At 37.8% G+C, this 17,853-nt stretch overlaps 1 protein-coding gene across 4 annotated transcripts in view; it reads right to left on the bottom strand.

Moving 5' to 3' along the window:
* BMPR1B (bone morphogenetic protein receptor, type IB) overlaps window positions 1–17,853 on the bottom strand; it is a 265,052-nt gene that overhangs the window by 82,599 nt on the left and 164,600 nt on the right. For 3 of the 4 annotated variants that reach the window (XM_006900754.1, XM_006900756.1, XM_006900755.1), the window contains exons 2-4: window positions 8,822–8,981; window positions 1,927–2,029; window positions 1,373–1,475 (exon numbers count right to left, since the gene is read on the bottom strand). In XM_006900754.1, coding sequence (XP_006900816.1) covers window positions 1,373–1,475; window positions 1,927–2,029; window positions 8,822–8,964 — 349 coding nt within the window. In that variant the 5' untranslated portion in view covers window positions 8,965–8,981. Of the gene's footprint in view, window positions 1–1,372; window positions 1,476–1,926; window positions 2,030–8,821; window positions 8,982–12,928; window positions 12,960–17,853 lie in introns of those variants that run through there. The other variant, XM_006900757.1, reaches the window with a different exon arrangement.

Here is a 17,853-nt window from a genome sequence, read left to right as displayed (position 1 = left end):
CAGTTCCTTGCCACTAGGCCACCAGAGCTCCCCTTGTGCTACAGTATCTTGATCTTTAAACGAGTGTTATTACAGAGTAATAACAGAGTGTTGCTGAAAGGTTCAAATGTTAGCTATTTTTAGTTGTCTTACTAACTGCAGATTTACACTTTGTGTCCTTGTTTTTAGATTTTATACTATTGAGGTATTCATGACCAAATTAATTATTTAAAAGATTCTCTCTCATGTCTCAGAAGCAAGGCTGTTGTGAACTGTAGAGTCGGAACTGACTCATACCTGACTCTGTGGTGGATTTCCAGAGGCCCATCCTTCTCTCCCGAGTGACTGGTGACCTCGAACTGTGTGCCTTTCAATAGTGCAGCACAGCTTTTTGCCAGGAGGCCACCAGAGCACCCTCAAGAGCTAGGACTGGCAATCTCTTCCCTTGCAATTAACTGCCTCTAAAGACCTGTGGGAGGGTCAGCAACTTGATGGTACACAACAACAGCAGCAGCAACACTTTGTACACAGCCTGCTGTTGCTGCTGTTGTGTACTTGTGGGTTGCTGTGTTACTGAAAACTGCACCACTAGTGTGACCCATGGTGGATAGGTTTTTGTGGAGCTCCCAGATTAAGACAGACTAGGAAGAAGGACTGGCAATCCACTTCTGAAATAGCAGGCCTCTGAAAACCCTATGAAAAATAGGTACTCCACTAATCCTTTGCAAATTTTTTTTTATTCTTTTAAAAATTTTATTCGCTTGTCATTTTTTAGTGAAGTACAACTTCTAATAACAGGGGTAAGCTTGCAAAATTAGATTGATGCTGTCCAGGTCTGCTATAAACTAAAAGTCAGAGAGGGTTAAACCAGGCTGCTCCTTGGAGGCAAGGATTCTGGGGCTTCGTCTGACATACTTTGGACATGTTGTAAGGAGAGACAGGTCTTTAGAGAGGGACATCATGCTGGGTAGAGTAGAGGGACAGTGCAGGAGGGGAAGACCCTCTATGAGGTGGATTGATTCAGTGACTGGAGTAATCAGGATGGGTGTGTCAGAGGCAATAGAGCACGATTTAGGGCTGTTGTACATAGGGTCGCTATGAGTCGCAAACAACTCGACGGCACATAACAACAACAACAACAACAAAGAATTGTGGTTTTCTAAAGAGAAGTGGGGAGAAGTTAAAAATATTAAGAATGATAAGATTGAAACCATAAACGACTACTTTCTCAATTGTTTCTAACAACAGTTCTTCTATGTCACTTTGCCTCAGACCTCTCTCTCAGCAGTGGAAAATGGTACAGACAGATTGATTTGAATTAGAAAGAATCAGACCAGTTTTCATTTTCTTTATGACTGAAGCTATTCTGGCTAGCAGGCCCTCCTCACCTTACCTCTGTTTTTCAATGGAGGGAGTGTAGGGTGCAGATCTTTATTACATTCATTTCGTTCTGTGCAGCATTCAATTGATCTTCTCTGATGAGTAATGGGAGTGTCCTACAGTGGAAATGAAACAGCTCTTAGCTACATACATTTCAATGTCACATAATCTAAGTTTAAAATTAGCACTATTTGAAGAACTCACTTAAAATTCTGGTACTTTTGCTCATACATCTTAAAAACATTTTCTATTAGCTTCTTTCAAATTATCCTATGTTCCCTTACTGAAACTTTTGCATTTGAACAAAATTACTACAGGGCTTAATGCAATTAACAAATTTAAAAAGTGAGCTAGAAGGTCATCGAGCAAGAAGTTAAGAATAAATGAGACTGCAAGTTTGATTTTAAAATCAAGTCAAATCGTGTCCATGAACATTTTCATGTTATTTTCCAAGTTATTTTAAAGACTGTGGGAGAGAAACTACTACGATCTTCTGCTTCTAACTTGACTGTTTAAAATAAACCTAATGGAGTTTAAAAAATGGAATAATCAAGATCTCTCTCTTACCCGACACTGAAAATCTGAGCCTTCTAGTCCCAGACATCCAGAAGTGACCACAGGCATCCCAGAATCATCTTCTTCTATCATAGTGAAACAGTATCCGTCTGTACTAAAGATCAAACAGCAAAGTCAGCGTGTGTGTGTGTGTGTGTGTGTGTGTGTGTGTGTCAGTCTCTAAGGGAAATGAATTTTTATCATTTGTTACACTACAAACTGAGGAGAATTTACTATCATTGCAGGCTGGAATGGAGAGGACTGGAAAAACATTTAAGAAAATGAACTGAGTTGTCAAAAAGATACATATTTCTACTTTGTCTTCCAGGATCTCCCCATTCTGGGGGGATCCTCTGATCTAGGTGCCTGCCACCACTATGGACAAGTAACAAAAGAAGGTCTCACACTAACGAAATTCAGGCCTAAGATTCTGATGTCAGTGGAAACCTCACCCTCTAATGATAGCTATAACAGCTTTGCTTCTGATAATTCTGTAAACCTGAGACTGCAGGACAGCAGCAAGGGTCACCATCAGAAGCTCCAGTCCACTCGGCGTGGCAATAACCCACACCATAGTGCAAAGTACCAGGCAGAAGTCAAGTAAAAGGCTCTCAGAGAATTCTGTGACTCAGGTCAGTTTGAATTTAAAAACACAAAAGTCATGGGTTTGCAGGAGAAAGAGACTTAAATATGAAGCAGAGCAAAGCAATGGTTGCAAAATTAATAATGAACTGAGTATGTTTCCTGACTCTCCCTAGAAGAATGCCCTGCCAATTCTTAATCAAAGACACCCTGTGATGTCAATTGTTTATTGTTCAAAATGTCTTTCCTAGCCATTGATTAACTTCACTTTGTGATGAAGTATTTCTAGCATTAACAGTGTAGGATAAGAGTGGGATCCGAGCCCCATCCTATCGGAGACCTGGATAAGCTCATGGGAGCTCAATGTTCGCTCTCTCTTTGGGACATCTGCTGTGCGGGGACAGAGCTGCATGTGGCTCATCTCTGCAACACTGTCCTTCATGAGCCATTTCCCTATGTGCCAAATGCACACCCCAAAGACACATGGGACCATGTTTTCTGTCTAGGAGGGAGCCTGAATAGAGAATTTGTCTTCTTACCAAGCCAGTGCCACAGATAAGGGTTCCCTAATGCTCTGCTCACAGAGAAGAGGGGAAATATTTGTTGGTATTAAAACAAGGAAGGCATGGGATCTACATGAACAACGATGACGTGCCAAGAAATCAGTGCTCAGAGATCATACACTTCCTCATGTCATCAACAACTCCTGGGGAAAGATATCTAACCATTCATTGAGATCTGCCTGCCATCACTGCCATCAGGAAACAACTACAGCAATGCAATATCAGGGCATTCAAGGCCAGTTCTGTGGTACCTGCCTTCAAAATTCTTATGGTAATGAAGTCAGGGGTGCCCTACTTGATCCTAACCAGTACTCTCTGCCTATTTGTAACTATAGCTTCTACAGGCAGTAACAACTAGAGTCCTAGTGCATTTGGAAACACACCACAAGTATGGAAATGTGTGTGCATAATTGACAAATCTGAAATAGGAGGCTGAAACACAACATCCAGATGATGCACTATTTGCCCTGTGCTTCTCAAATCCTTCTCAAATCTCTTTCCTAAATGTCTCAACTATATAAATGCATTGAAACCCCAATTAAGAATTCTGATAGTTACTTTGCTTCACTCATTAGGTGTGCAAGTGTACTGGAACCATCACAGACATAGACTGCTATGTACAGGTGTCAAATGCTACTTATGTTTTACTCTCTCCTGTGGGTTTGCTCTGATCCCAACCCTGACATCACCCCTTTCTTTGTTAACAGGCCACTCTTCATAACCACCACCCAAGCAGACATATGCACACCCATGCTTATTGCAGCTTTGTTCATAATAGCAAAGAGTTGGAAACAATCTAAGTGTTTATTAACAAATGAATGATAGAGAAGATGTGGTATAGTTACACAATGGAATACTATCCTGCATTGAAAAACAAGGAACTCATGAAATATTATACAAAATGGGTGACCGTGGAGGACATTATGCTAAGTGAAATATCTCAGTCAAAAAGGACAAATACTGTAGAGTGCCACTGTTGTAAAATAGGACTGACATTGCAGTTGGGGGGAGACTAAGATAGATGGGATAAATTATGTATACTGCATTGAAACAGATGAGAGCAGAAGAGAGAGAGAGAACTGTTAAAAAGGGATATATGATTAGGATTATTGTCATGACAGGAGTCCAGAATAAAGGCTGCATAGTGCAGTGGACTTGTGGGGAGGGATTGTATAACATTGAAAGAATTTTTCAATGAAAAGAACAAACTGGGGAGAGGTTGGGCAGGGAGAAAAGTGCAGCAATGAATGAACGGAAATCCAAAGTCTCTGTAAACTTTCACTAAAATTAATGATAATAATAATAATAGTAATAATAATAATCAGTCCATTCTCACCACTTACTTTCTGAACTCTTTTAAATGAACAATTACATAAACAAATGTCTGGTGTAGGAGTTCTGATAGTACAGTGGTGAAGTGCATGTCTACTAACGGAAAAGTTAGTAGTTCAAATCCACCAGTTGCTCGGCAAGTGAAAAATATGTGGCAGTGTTTCTGCAAAACTTTAATTGATTCTGAAAGAATGTTGTAATCCATCCACAAAACAAAGTAATGAGAACAAAGTATAAGTGTTAATCAACTACATCTCCTGAAGACCTCACTGGTTTCACAAAAGCAACAGGTGCGACTTCGTGTTCATACTTGCTAACATTTTTAACATAATCAAGTAATAAAGTTATGCACTCATGTGGACAATTTAGGTAACTGTTATAAAGGGGAGTATTACGTTTGATGCCTCTGCATTTGAACCTTACTATATAAGTTGTCAGGGAGCTTTGGCTTTCTAGTGGGTAAGGAGATTCATTTCCACCCCCAAGGCAAACAATTCAAATCCATTAGCTACTCCAAAGGAGAAAGATGAGCAATCTCCTCTTGTGCTATTTACAGCCTCTCAAAAGCCCATTAGAGGGCCAGATGTGAGTCAGTTCCAACTCAGTGGCAATAAACAATAACAACATACAAGTTGTCACAGTTGAGGCTTAATTGTTTCTTATTTCTTTCTACCAAAATTGTCATGATTCAAAGCTTTGTGAACAATGATCTAAGTGGAACCCAGCCCCCTCTGTACTTAGTAGTGAGGCCTGAGGAGGAAGTTCTTTTGAAATTCTTGTTATAAACTTTAGTGTAATATCAGTTTGCTAAGTGTATTGTGGTCCCTATGTAACTTTCCATAATCAACACAATTGGTACCTCCAGTCCAGAAAGCAAAAGATGTGTTTCATTAGGGGGACCTCTCCAAAATGCTAAAGAGCAATGTAGTCAATTAAAAGACTAAGATGGACATGATTCAAACCATAGTCTTTTCAATTAAATGTCATACATCTGAAAGTTTGACAGTGAATAAAGATGACAGAAGAAGAAGAATCAATACGTTTAAGTTGTGTTGTTGGAGAAGAATACTGAATATCCTATGGACTACCTAAAGTCTACAAGATTCCAAATATATTTTGAGCAAAGTGCCACCAGGGTATCCCTTATAGGCAAGGGTAATAAAACTTCATAAAACACACTTTGAGAATGTTGTTATGAGAAGCCAGTATTTAAGAAAATACATTTTTCTTAGAAGGGTAAAGAATCAGTGTCAATGTGGAAGACCATCATCAAGATGGATTGATAGTGACTCTAACAGTGGGCTCAAATGTATCAGAGATGGGGAGGATGGCACTGGATATGGAAGGTTTCAGATTTGTTGTTCATAGGGTCACTATGAGTCATAGCTGGTTCAATGGCACCTGTTAAACTAAAAATAAAAAATGGAGGTTGAAGCTCAACTCAGAATGTCCCATGTCAGGACTTTTCCCCAAACCCAAAAAGTCTCATGTCAGGACTTTTCTCACAACCAAAAGTCTCACGTCAGAACTTTTCTCAAAACCAAAAGTCTCATGTCAGGACTTTTCCCCAAACCAGAAAATCCCAGAAACTTAATGCACCAATGAGCTACTGCAACACCAACTCATCTCACAACCTCCCTAACCATACTAATCAATAAAAAAATAATACACGTGTTAAAGCCCTACATAAGCTCTCCCAAAACCAAACCCTGTTTCTACGCCCAGTGCACAATAAACTTTTGAGAAATGTTTATACCTTCACGTGGTTCTTGGCTTTGATACAAAACCATTCACTAACAACAACAATCATGTAAGGTATTTTGATTTAGGTCTTGGAATGAGCAACTAATACTTAACCTACAGAGTTTCACCTTTTTCACATCTTGAAGAAATTATAAGGTGGGCATTGACATAACACTTTTATAGTAATGAGAAGATCCTTTTAAGAGATAAGTGACTTTCAACAGCTTATTAATTTGACAACCACTTTTTTAGTTTGTGGGTAGTAGTTTACTTCACTGTTTTGCACCAATTAAATTATTTGGTAGAGATACACAAGCATCTATGTGCTTATATGTCTCCTTTATGTTGTTGGTGCATTTTCCCAGCATTTGGTACATAATTCGACATTGACTCAATAAAGGTAAAGCAATCTTGTGATTTGTAATGCTTTTAACATAGGCTTTAATTTTAATAATGTTTTAATATATATGTGTGTATGTGTATAAATGTATATCTCCCTAGTAGGGTTGTGGCAATGTGTTTAGATGCTATCTACAGCTACTAAGAAAGTAGGTAGTGCAAATTCCTAAGCTCTAAGTCACTTCCTGAAAATAATATACTGTTTCAGAAACCAAATGGTGAGTCATTATCAGTTGAAATGGCCATAAGGCAATAATTGGGGTTTGCATAATTATTTAATTTAAATTGACGGTTTACATAATTATTTCTTAAATAACTCTAAAAACATATCTTATACAAAAAAGTAGATTTTAATATTCTGTTCTTCTAAGAATTCTTTCTACATGATCAAGTTGACAACAGGAGATTAGAATGAGAATTTTGGAGGCAGGGACTATATGTTAATGAGAAAGAATAATTTGGAAAAGCATGGTTATGAAAACTGAACTTGAAGCAATTAGTGTCACTAAATTGTACATGTAAAAATTATAGAAAATGTTCTGAGATACAGATATATATACACACACATATATATATTCTTAATAGTAACAAATAAAATAAATTTTAAAAATTACATCCTTTTTGTTGAAACTAGATAAAAAAGGGATAAAAAAATTTCCATATATATGATATACGAATAGTAGCCATTTGTTATATTTAAGTATTGTCAATTTAAAACATTGTCAGGTCCTGCATCAGCCTCACAATCAGTGCTGTGGCCTCAGCTCAGTCTTGTAGGCACTGGAAAAATTTATCTCATTAAGAATCTGCATGCCAAGAGTTAACGAGATGGAGCCATACTATCCTTATTTCTAAGGATTACTCTTCCTGCAATTCCTTCAAGGAGGCTCTATTTGAATGGCCAGACTTACTGTTCTGATAGACACCTGTGAACCGCAGAGACTAAGACCCTCCTTAGACACCCATTAGCCTGAGAGAAAAGATCCTCATTTCTGGTGGGAAAAGGTTCACAATTTTCAGTCAAACACTAGCTTTATATAAGGTCAAGAAGGACAAAAACACCAGGTAAAAATTCATTCTTTAATCTGCCATACAAGTGCAAAACGACAGCACTTACCCCAGAATAAAGCTCAGGAGGCAGGGAGGGATAAAACAAAAGGCTTAAGGAAAACAAGAATAACAGGAAAGGAGTGGGGGAAATGTGGACACATTGTGGGTATTAAAATGTCCCTGAACAAAAAGTTGTATGAATGGTGGAATATCCTCTATAAACTTTAACTCAAATCACAAGAGAAAGGTGTTACTGATGTTAATGAAATAGGACTAGCAGCAGTTACATTAGTAAAGCAGAATACAATCTACAGAATTTGGTTGTTACTTGAAGCAATCTCTTTTAAGACATTTCTTTTAATATTTAAGACTTATTTTAAGTTAATCTCTTTTAAGAGTTAAACATGGAATCGAGCGAAGAGGTTCTGTTTACCACTAAGAAAGAAGATCTAGTAGGGAGCTTTGGACATGTCAGCAGGAGGGACCTGTCATCAGGAAGGAGTCAATGAAAAGAACATGACCCTCTATGAGATGGCTAGAATACACTGGCTACAATGAAGGGCTCGACACAGCCACCCCTGGGAGGGTCCCTTAGGACCAGGCAGTTTTGTCATAGATTTTGTTGCTATGAGCGAATACTGTCTGGACTACACCTTACAATAATAACAAGCAGAAGGAAAGCAGGCAAATATTTTCAACTATTAGAAGGCATCTATACAAACACAATTACTAACTGAAGGCTTTATTCTCCAGTACCTGACAATGTCCATTTAAAAGAATCCTACTATCTTAGATATGTTGTTGTTGTTATGTGCCATTAAGTTGCCTGCAACTCTATGTACAACAGCTCTAAACCCTGCTCTATCCGGTTTTAATATCTTAGACACATTTCTCAAAATAATAACCCCACCAGCATTAATGGTTGAACCAAACCAACAAACAAAAAGATACACACACATGTCACTTTCTGCTTTAGAAATGATTTTTAGGACCAAGTCTTCTGAAAATATAATTGACTTTTGATTCCTGACAAGTAGCAGATAAACTGAGCTTTGTTGTTGGAGAAAGGAGGAAGGATCCTGGGACATTATTACTAGCTAAAACCAGTTAAACCTTTGTATAATATTAGTACAGGTACTTCTCAACAAAACATATGCGTGGAAAAGGTAGCCCACATTAGCCAATGCCATGGGATTTTTCTGTGAACGCTCACTGAAGATAATATATATGTCACCAACCTGCAAATATTGTTGACTGAGTCTTCTGGGCAGTGATGATGGCACTTACAACGCAAGATCTTTGGACGAGGGGTGGGAGCTGTACTCTCACCATCCTCTTTCCTGGTGCCCACATTTAATTTTCCTGAACTTCGCAAAAGCATGTTACCAAGGCAGTTTGCTGAAAAGGAAAAAAAGGGAGAGTTTAAGCTTCTGTGGCATAGCTTAATTGTACTCAAAGAAGAATATGAGATTAAATAAAATATTGATGACATTTAAAGATGGAAACAGAAGATAGGCACTTATATGCTTTTGATATTTAAAAAGATATATTTTTGCATTATATATTATATATATGTGTTCTTTGCTACCTAATCAACTATGACTCATAGTGACCCTATAAAGGCTCTGAACCTTGCTCTATGCTGCGCCAAGCTCACTGTTTCTTACACACCTGACCCCATGCCACAGACACTGTCAGTCCATCTCATTCAGGGCTGCCTTCTCTATGTCTCATAAAGAACACATAAGTTAAAGGAAAGGGGAAAGATCTGATGCGAAAAACAATAGCATATGAACTTTGTAAGTAAACCAGTATAAAAGAAAAATTTTATTTTAAAAAATTTCAAAAACTCAAACACAAAGCAAGTTACATAATATATGGTCAATAAATCTTTGTCAGATGAAATAAAAGACATAAATTCTCAGTATCCTTTTTAAATTCAGACTTATTAGCATGGAGTAAGAACCAACTTACAGGTGACTTTTCAAGGCTGTAGATCATACAAGAGGAGACTGCCTGTCTTTCTTCTGAAAAGCTACTGGTAAATTCACACCACCACAGAGACTCCCACTTTGGGTTAGGAGTGCTGGTCCCTATGGTCTAGGCCACAGGACCGCCCATGTGTACTTTTTTGACAATAAATCATAATAGCTTTTTATATAAATGAGTAAAAAATTTCCCTGAGTGGCTTCCTTCGTCATAGAAAGTAGAGGCCCATTAGCACAAAAAAAGGGGAGGATGTATTAATCATGGAATTGTACAATTTGATGGTTGAGAGGGTGAGAGAAATTGGAAGAGTCTATTCTGGAAAGCAATGTATTTAAATTTTGTAAACAAACTAGAATAATTTATTTTAAAAGTCTGTGCGTACCCAAATCCAGCTTTATATACAGCCAACTGTTTTGAAAAACAGCCCAAATAAGCAGGTTTTCAGCTACTTAAACCTTGACTACACACTCCATGAAACTGTATCCAAAAGCTAATCGCCTTAAATTAGCTAAAGCCTGTTAGTTATAATAAGGGGAATCTGGTGGCCAAGTTCACAGGGAGTTGCTAATTTAAAGTGCACACTTCTTTGGCAGTTCGAATGCACTAAGGATCCTCCTATGAGACTGACGGCTGTGGAAGCACCATGGAGGGTCAGGTATGAGTAGTTTTGACTGGATAATAAATTTCGAATCATTAGCACTGTAAAGTATTAATTGGTAAAACAAAGGGTCAGAAAGGTCATCCACAAGATTAAATGACAAAGTGGCTAAACAGCAATGATTATGAGATGGGAGAGGCTCTGGCAATGCTTTGTTCTGTTGTACTGAAGGTAGCTATAGTCTCAAACTTACTGACTGCATCTAATAAAAATAAGGAAACACTGCCTTTGGAGCTGACACAGACAGTCTCCATCTTCCTTGGTGAGGACATTGTGAAGACCTACGTAAGCTCCCTCTCTACTCCTACTTTTCTTCTCCTTTACACTGGCATTGTTATGTTCTCCCCACCACCACCACCAGGGTCTACCTGACCTCTGAGCCTCTAGAATATCTACCTTATACAAATGAGACTGCCCCTGCACGAGTTGACCCCAACAAAGATCTTGTTGCATAAGACTATGACATCTTTTTCCTTAATCATAGCCCAATCTCTTCAAGCCTCATATCTAAAGATATATTTAATTGAAAACATAAAGCTTAATAATACACTATTACATAGGTTATTTTGGCTCCAAGTACATTTTACCCATAACAACTCTGTGGGTAAAATGTATTATCCTTATTATTTCAGATGAGAAAACTGAGACACTAATATTTTAAATAATTAATGCACAGTGAATTAAGCAAGGACTATGAAGAAATGATGCCTTTAAGTTGTGATGCTGGAGAAGAGTGTTGAATATACAGTGGACTGCTAGGAGAACAAACAGGTCAGTCTTGGAGAGGGTGAAACTAAGCTGCTCCCAGGAGGCAAGGATTTTGAAGTTCTGTCTCTTATACTTTGGGCATGTGGCCAAGAGGGAACAGTCTTTGGAAAGAGTCATCATTCTTGGAAGAGGGGAGGGAACAGTATGGGAGACGAAGAACCAGGATGGGATGGAGTGACTCAGTGACTGGAGAAATGGGATTAGAGCTTTCAGAGGCGATGAGATTGGCTCAGGATAGGGTAGGGTTCAGAGCTGTTGTACATAGGGTCGCTATGAGTTGCATAATAACAAATGAGTCTTCAGTGATTTGAATCTAACAGCAGCTCCTTGGAAGGAAGATGAGCAGTCTTGTTTCATTGTGATTTACAGCCTCTGACACCAAATGTTGTTGCTGTTAGGTGCCATTGAGTTGAGTACGACTCATAGTGTCCCTATGAACAAAATATCTGAAACTAGTCTTGTCCTGCATTATTCTTACACTTCCTGTCACACAAGAGCCCATTGCAGCAGTCACCTTGTCAATCCACCTAGTTGAGGGTCTTCCTCTCCTTTGCCAACCCTCCACCCTTCCCAACATTATGTCATTCTCCAAGAAATAGCACCTCCTGGCAATACGCCCAAAGTATGTTAGGCAAAGCCTCATCATTCTTGCCTCCAAAGATTATTGTGGTTGCACCCTCTCCAAAACACCAAAGAAAGGGTCATTATGACTTGGAACCAATTCAGTGGTAAAGACTCGAATTTAATTTAGCTAGAACAAAATATAGGCTCCAACTTGGTTTGGTCCTTGGATTGTCTTTCTAGCATTTTTATGAACTAATTGAGTATTTTGTATTTTTTAAAATAAATTTCTAGAAATACTTAATCAGAAAGTTTTGATTGGATTGCTAAGTGCCCTTGAGCCAAATATCAACTGTATGAACAACTCTGCCCTATCTTGTAGTATGATATGCTTGAGCCCACTGTTACAATCATTATTTCAATTAATTTTGTTGAAAGTCTTTCTCTCTTTTTTCAGACCCTCCACCCTTCCCAGCACAAGGTCTTTTTCCAAGCACTTGTCCCTCCTGACAACATCCCCAAAGAATATGAGATGACGTTCCACCATCATTGCCACTAAGGAGCACCTTTGATTACACTTTCCTCAAGACAGACGTTTTTGTTCTTTGGCACCTAAATTTCTAAAAAAATGTCTTGTAAACTTACTCTAGGACAGAAATATCAACTGTATTATTCACATGAGGTAGATGAGTTCATTACATACAGAATTTCAGGCTATATCCACAGTGATCTTGATTCTGTAGGTCTCAAGTGAACAACATGTAAGAAAAATACACATTCAACAAAGTCCCATGTGAGTCAGATGATGTGTAGATTCCACTTTGAGCAACATTATATTAGATAAAGCAAATACCATTTACTCTAAATATATAATTCATCTCAAAGGTATATATAATGTCTATATAATGAAATATTTGTCCTTAAGTGAAAAATCAACTCAAGGTAAAAAATAGTTCATGTGAGTTAGTTTGCACTCTTTATGAAAAACAGGGTCCTACTGTATCCCAAAACAGAATTTCTATGTGGTTATCAGAACTGTTACTATTAATGTATATTTATTGGCAAGAAAAAGGTTTAAGATATATTTGTGTGTGTAAAACTGGTAGATTACAGAATTGAAAATGTGTTTTCAATTTCTTCCTGAAAGCCTACTACAATTAGAGGGGGAAGAGCAAGGGGAAAAAAATACCTTATATAACTACAGAGATCATCAGAGAAGACACCACTAGCAATAAAAACCTGGAAAGCAGGACAAGCTCTAACAGAGTTATCAAAGCCAAGAAAATTCATTCCTAAGGTAAAGAGAAAAAGAAGCCAGTGAAGCAAAACAATGATACCATTAAAGTCTCTAAAAGCTCTGGGAGGGTACTCCTACAAGTAAGAGTCAAGAGGATAATTAAAAACAGGAGAAGTGAGCAAATGCATTTTTAAAGTATTAGCTCTTCATATAGCCGTTCCCATTCTCTACAGGCTAGCAGATAAGACTAGAAGAGTCAATTTAACAGTATCCCTGCAGTACTTTTCTTATTTTCACTTTCACTAAACTGCTGTTAGTGGATTTTGGGAACCAATCACAATGAAGGAAAGTTACAAACTTACTAAAATCTCAGAGTACTTAATACCCCAGGAACAGAAAAAAAAAGGAAGCCTGTCTCAGAGGAACAAGCAGGGTGCTCCTTAGCTGCTAAGATGGTGACAGAGAAGGTTCAGATTTGCTGTTTAGGGGAGCTATAGGTTGTAGTTGACTTGACATCAACAAAACAACATGAACCTGACTGAACATTTACAGAGTGGACACCTCTATCCCGCTGAACTCACATGGCTGCTGAATTCAACGTACCCAGGCCCTGCTCTCTTTGGTAGGGGATTTTATCAAGGAAATAGGAAACAAACAAACAAGAGCTTTCTGATAGGAATACTTGGGGTTTCTCAGTTAAACAGCCTTAGTGTTAATACAATGATTTTCCCTGTGCTTATCTACACAGAGCTTTTCATTAGCCCCATTCTCTATACAAATCCTATGAATTCTGGAGCACTGGATACTTAGGGAGATCTGTTGGGTTAGTGGCAAGAAGCTGCACTGCAATCCTGAAAGCACCTACTTCAAGCCCACCAGGGGCTCTGAAGAAAGATGGACAATCTTCTCCCATATGATTAACTGCCTCTAGGCAGTTAAACTTGCAAGAATGTCATCCGCGGTCAGTTCTGACTTGATGATGCACAACAGCAACAGATACATAAGAGGGAGCTCTGGGCCTAGTGGTAAGAAGCTGTGCCGCAACCCTAAAGGCACACAGTTCCAATCCATCAGCTGCTCTCCAGGAGAAAGATGGCCCATCTATCTCCTCCTGCTTGACTAATTGCCTCTGAAAACCTACCAGAGGCTCAGCTATCTATGGGTTGATTCTGACTTGATCACATACAGCAATATCAGATACATAAGGAGTCTCTGGTAGCCTGTTTGGTAAGGTTTTCTGATGAGCCAGTGAGTAAAATCTGTGCTGTTAATCCAAAGGTTTTGAATACATCAGCTTCTTCTTGGGAGACAGGCAATAGTCTCTCAGATAATTTACAGACTCTGAAAGCCCTCTGCACTTGAGGGTACATAAAAACAACAAAAGACACTTAAAATTGCAAACACCTGGGACTGAGAACAAACCCAACAGAGAAAGGTAATGCAGAAAAACAGAATTGATAGAAGGAAAGAAAAAATTGAAATAAACATGCAATACACAGAAAAGTCTCTTATGGAAGTATACCATGAATGGAAAAGGAACACAATGCAATAAAAAGGAATATTTAGACTATAAAGACAGAAAGAACTCTAAATATACATTAAAATGTTTGCATAAATAAGAACTCAATTTTAAAAAAATAGTATAAAACTATGGGTTTGGTGATAGACATGATGAATGGGATCACAAGACAGAAATGTGAAAACAACTTATACTGCAAATCACTTTCTCATAAAACATAAAGGACAGCTATACATGAGGACCTCATTTGATGGATTACACAGTTATTAAATAGACTACATCATGGAAAGATGGTGGAGAAACTCAGTATCAGTCACTATAAGGCCAAAGGCCAACAGTGCAACAGAAAATTACTCAGGTGCAAATTCAAATTGAATTTGAAGGAAATGAAAACATGTTCAAAAGAAAATAAGTATTTATAGGACTATAGCAGTAATATTAAAAGAAATATTTAAAAGAGTCATAAAAGAGATATAGAAATCAGTTGTTGTTGTTGTTAGGTGCCATCGAGTTGAGTAAAATTCATAGCTACATTGTGAACAGCAGAACTCTGTCCTATCCTGTGCCATCCTCACAATCAGACACATTTGAGCCCATTGTTTCAGTTACTGTGTCAATCCACCTGGTTGAGGATCTTCCTCTCTTCTGCTGTCCCTCCACCTTCTCAAGCACGATGTCTGCCTCCAAGGAATAGCCTCTCCTACCAACATGTTCAAACTATGGTTAAATGAAGTTTTATTGATTTTTTAATTTAAGGATATATTTTAATTGTGTTTTTATCAATAGCTTACAGAAAAGTTAAATTTTCATTCATTCATTGTTGCACATTTTACCCCTCTCCCTTCTGTCCCCACCCCCAGTTTACTTTTTTTAAAAAGAAATATTCACTAATTGTTGCACAATTATCTCCCTCCCACCACCTAGTCCTCTTGAAATGTACCTCTTATTCAGGGCTATTGTCATATGAATAATGCCTAATCATATATTCCATTTAAACAGTTCTTTTCTTCATCTGCTCCAATGCAGTGTTTGTTACTTATCTCTTATTTTCTTAGTTCCCCCCACAACTCCCAAGTCTGTCCTGTTTTTTAACAGTGCTGTTATGCAGTATTTGTCCTTTTGTGACTGAGATATTTCACTCAACATAATATCCTTGAGTGTCAGCCATGTGGTGTAATAGTTTATGAGTTCCTTGTTTTTCAGTGCAGTGTAGTATTCCACTGTGTAAAGAGATGACATTTTCTCATCTTTGCCACCAAGAAGTGCCTGGCTTCACCTTCTCCATGATATATCTCTTGTTCTTTTGGCAGGTCATAGGATATTCAGTACTCTTCTCCAACACAGTTCAGAGGCATCAGTTCTTTTTCTGTCATCTTTATTCACTGTCTAGCAGCATAAAAAATGACTGAAAAGACCATGGCCTCAATAAGGCATACTTTGGACCTAAAACTAACATCATTGCTCCTCAATAATTTGGAGAGCTCCCTGACTACAGACTTTCCCAGTGCAATATGTTTCCTGATCTCCTGAATGCTAGTAACAAACATACTGACTTTGGATCCAACTAAACTAAATTGTTCAATAATTATAGTATTTAGAAATTGGCAAGATATTTTCATTTTTTTAAAAATAAAAACCTAAAAAGGTTACCTGCATCTGAGAGATAATCAACTCACAGGCAACCCTATACTGAGTTTTCAGTGGTTAGAAATCACATGAGAAGAAAACTCCCATCTTTTTCCCGCTGAGCTGCTCCTAGGATTCAAATCATCAATGGGCTACTATCTTTGGATTAGCAACAAGACTCTCCAATAAGCCTTATAAGTCTATTTGATTCTCTAAACTGTATTAAGCAAACAAAAATTAGTAAGGTTTGAAATAAATGTATACTGTAGTCTGTGGGGTGAGTGTATATTTGTAGAAGATACTTGTATAAATGAACTGTTAAGTATGTTATCACTTGCTAATGAAGTGATTTGAACTAATGGGGAAAGTGCATCCAGAGTGAACCATGGAAGCAGATAGTGAAGCTGCATCTCACATACTTGGAGCATGTTGTTAGAAGCTGTTCCTTGGAAAAGCACATCATGCTTGGAAAAGTGAAGGGTCAACAAAAAAGAGGAAGACTCAACAAGATAGACATAGTGATTTCTGCAATGGGCTCCAGTGTGCTGGAGATGATGAGGATGGCACAAGGTAGGGCAGAGTTCAGATCTGTTGTTCACAGGGTCACAACGAGTCACCCTTGACTCAAGGTACCTAACAACCAAAACAACGGCTTTATCACATATATAGAATGAAAGTAACAAGAGTTTTCACATCTGTAGTTTTTCAGAAATAGGTTGTTAACTATCTTTCAAAGCGTTTTTTGTGAGTTTGAAACTTCATTCAGTTTTTTGGTTAGGAGTCCAGTGCTTAATCATACTAATAAAATAGAGGAAGATGGGACTTCTTGTAGAAAGACAGAATTGCCTCTACAGAAAACACTGAATTTTTTTAATCCTAAAATATTCAGTATTTGCACTCAAAGGACCATCACTGCTGCTTCCATGATAGCTTATTATTTGTTGATTAGTAACTGAGAACAGATAAGAGTTAAACACATTTGCAAATAGAATATCAGATATAAATTGGGAATAGTCTCTTAGCCTACTGGGAGATCCTATTAATGTATAGTCTATGATTTCAGCAAATAATGAAAAACCATGAAATCCAAAACTGATAGAGAAGGAGGGAGATGGGAGGAAAAAAATCATAAATTGCTAACTTGGGTGAAAGAAAAGTCAATGTACACATATTACATAGTTTATTAGGTATTGTAATTAATGTATTATAATAATCAATGACAATATTATGAGACAATATTATCTATGTTTATGATTGAGTGAATGAAAAACCAGTATGATTTAAAAACAACTAATTGCTTAGAGAGATAGGAACTCTTAGACACTGTTAGTGGAATTGTAAAATGGTACAACCACTCTGGAAGGCAGTTTGGTGCTTCCTCAAAGAGCTGAACATAGAAATTTCATAGGACCCAGCTATTCCATTGCTTGGAATTTACCTTGAGAAAATGAGAACTGAGGCTCAAATGAAAACTTGTACAACAATGTTCAAAGCAGGATTATTCACCATTGCAAGAACATGGAAACAACTCAGATGTCCAACCACAAACAAATGGATTGAGAAGTTGTGGTACATTCACTTGATGGAATACTATGCTGCATACAGAACCAATGGCTTTGTAAATCACTGCCTAACTTGGGAGATACTGGAGAACATTATGCTGAGTGAACTAACTCAGTCCCATCAGGACAAATACTGTGTAAGACCATTACTGTAGAAATTGAAAGATACTAGTAAACCATGTATGAGGATCCAAGGGGGAGGCAGAGGGGAAAGGATTGGCAGGGGGTGGGTAATCCTAGAGTCACACAATTTGAACTAACTTGGTCCCATAAGGACAAATACTGTATAAGACCATTATTATAGAAATGCAAAGATAACTAGTAAAACATGTATGAAGATCGGGGGTGAG

This window comes from Elephantulus edwardii, unplaced genomic scaffold (genome assembly GCF_000299155.1).
Source record: "Elephantulus edwardii isolate Elephantulus edwardi_28Jun2011 unplaced genomic scaffold, EleEdw1.0 scaffold00294, whole genome shotgun sequence".
NCBI lineage: Eukaryota > Metazoa > Chordata > Mammalia > Macroscelidea > Macroscelididae > Elephantulus > Elephantulus edwardii.
This window is presented reverse-complemented; position numbering and strand designations above follow the sequence as displayed.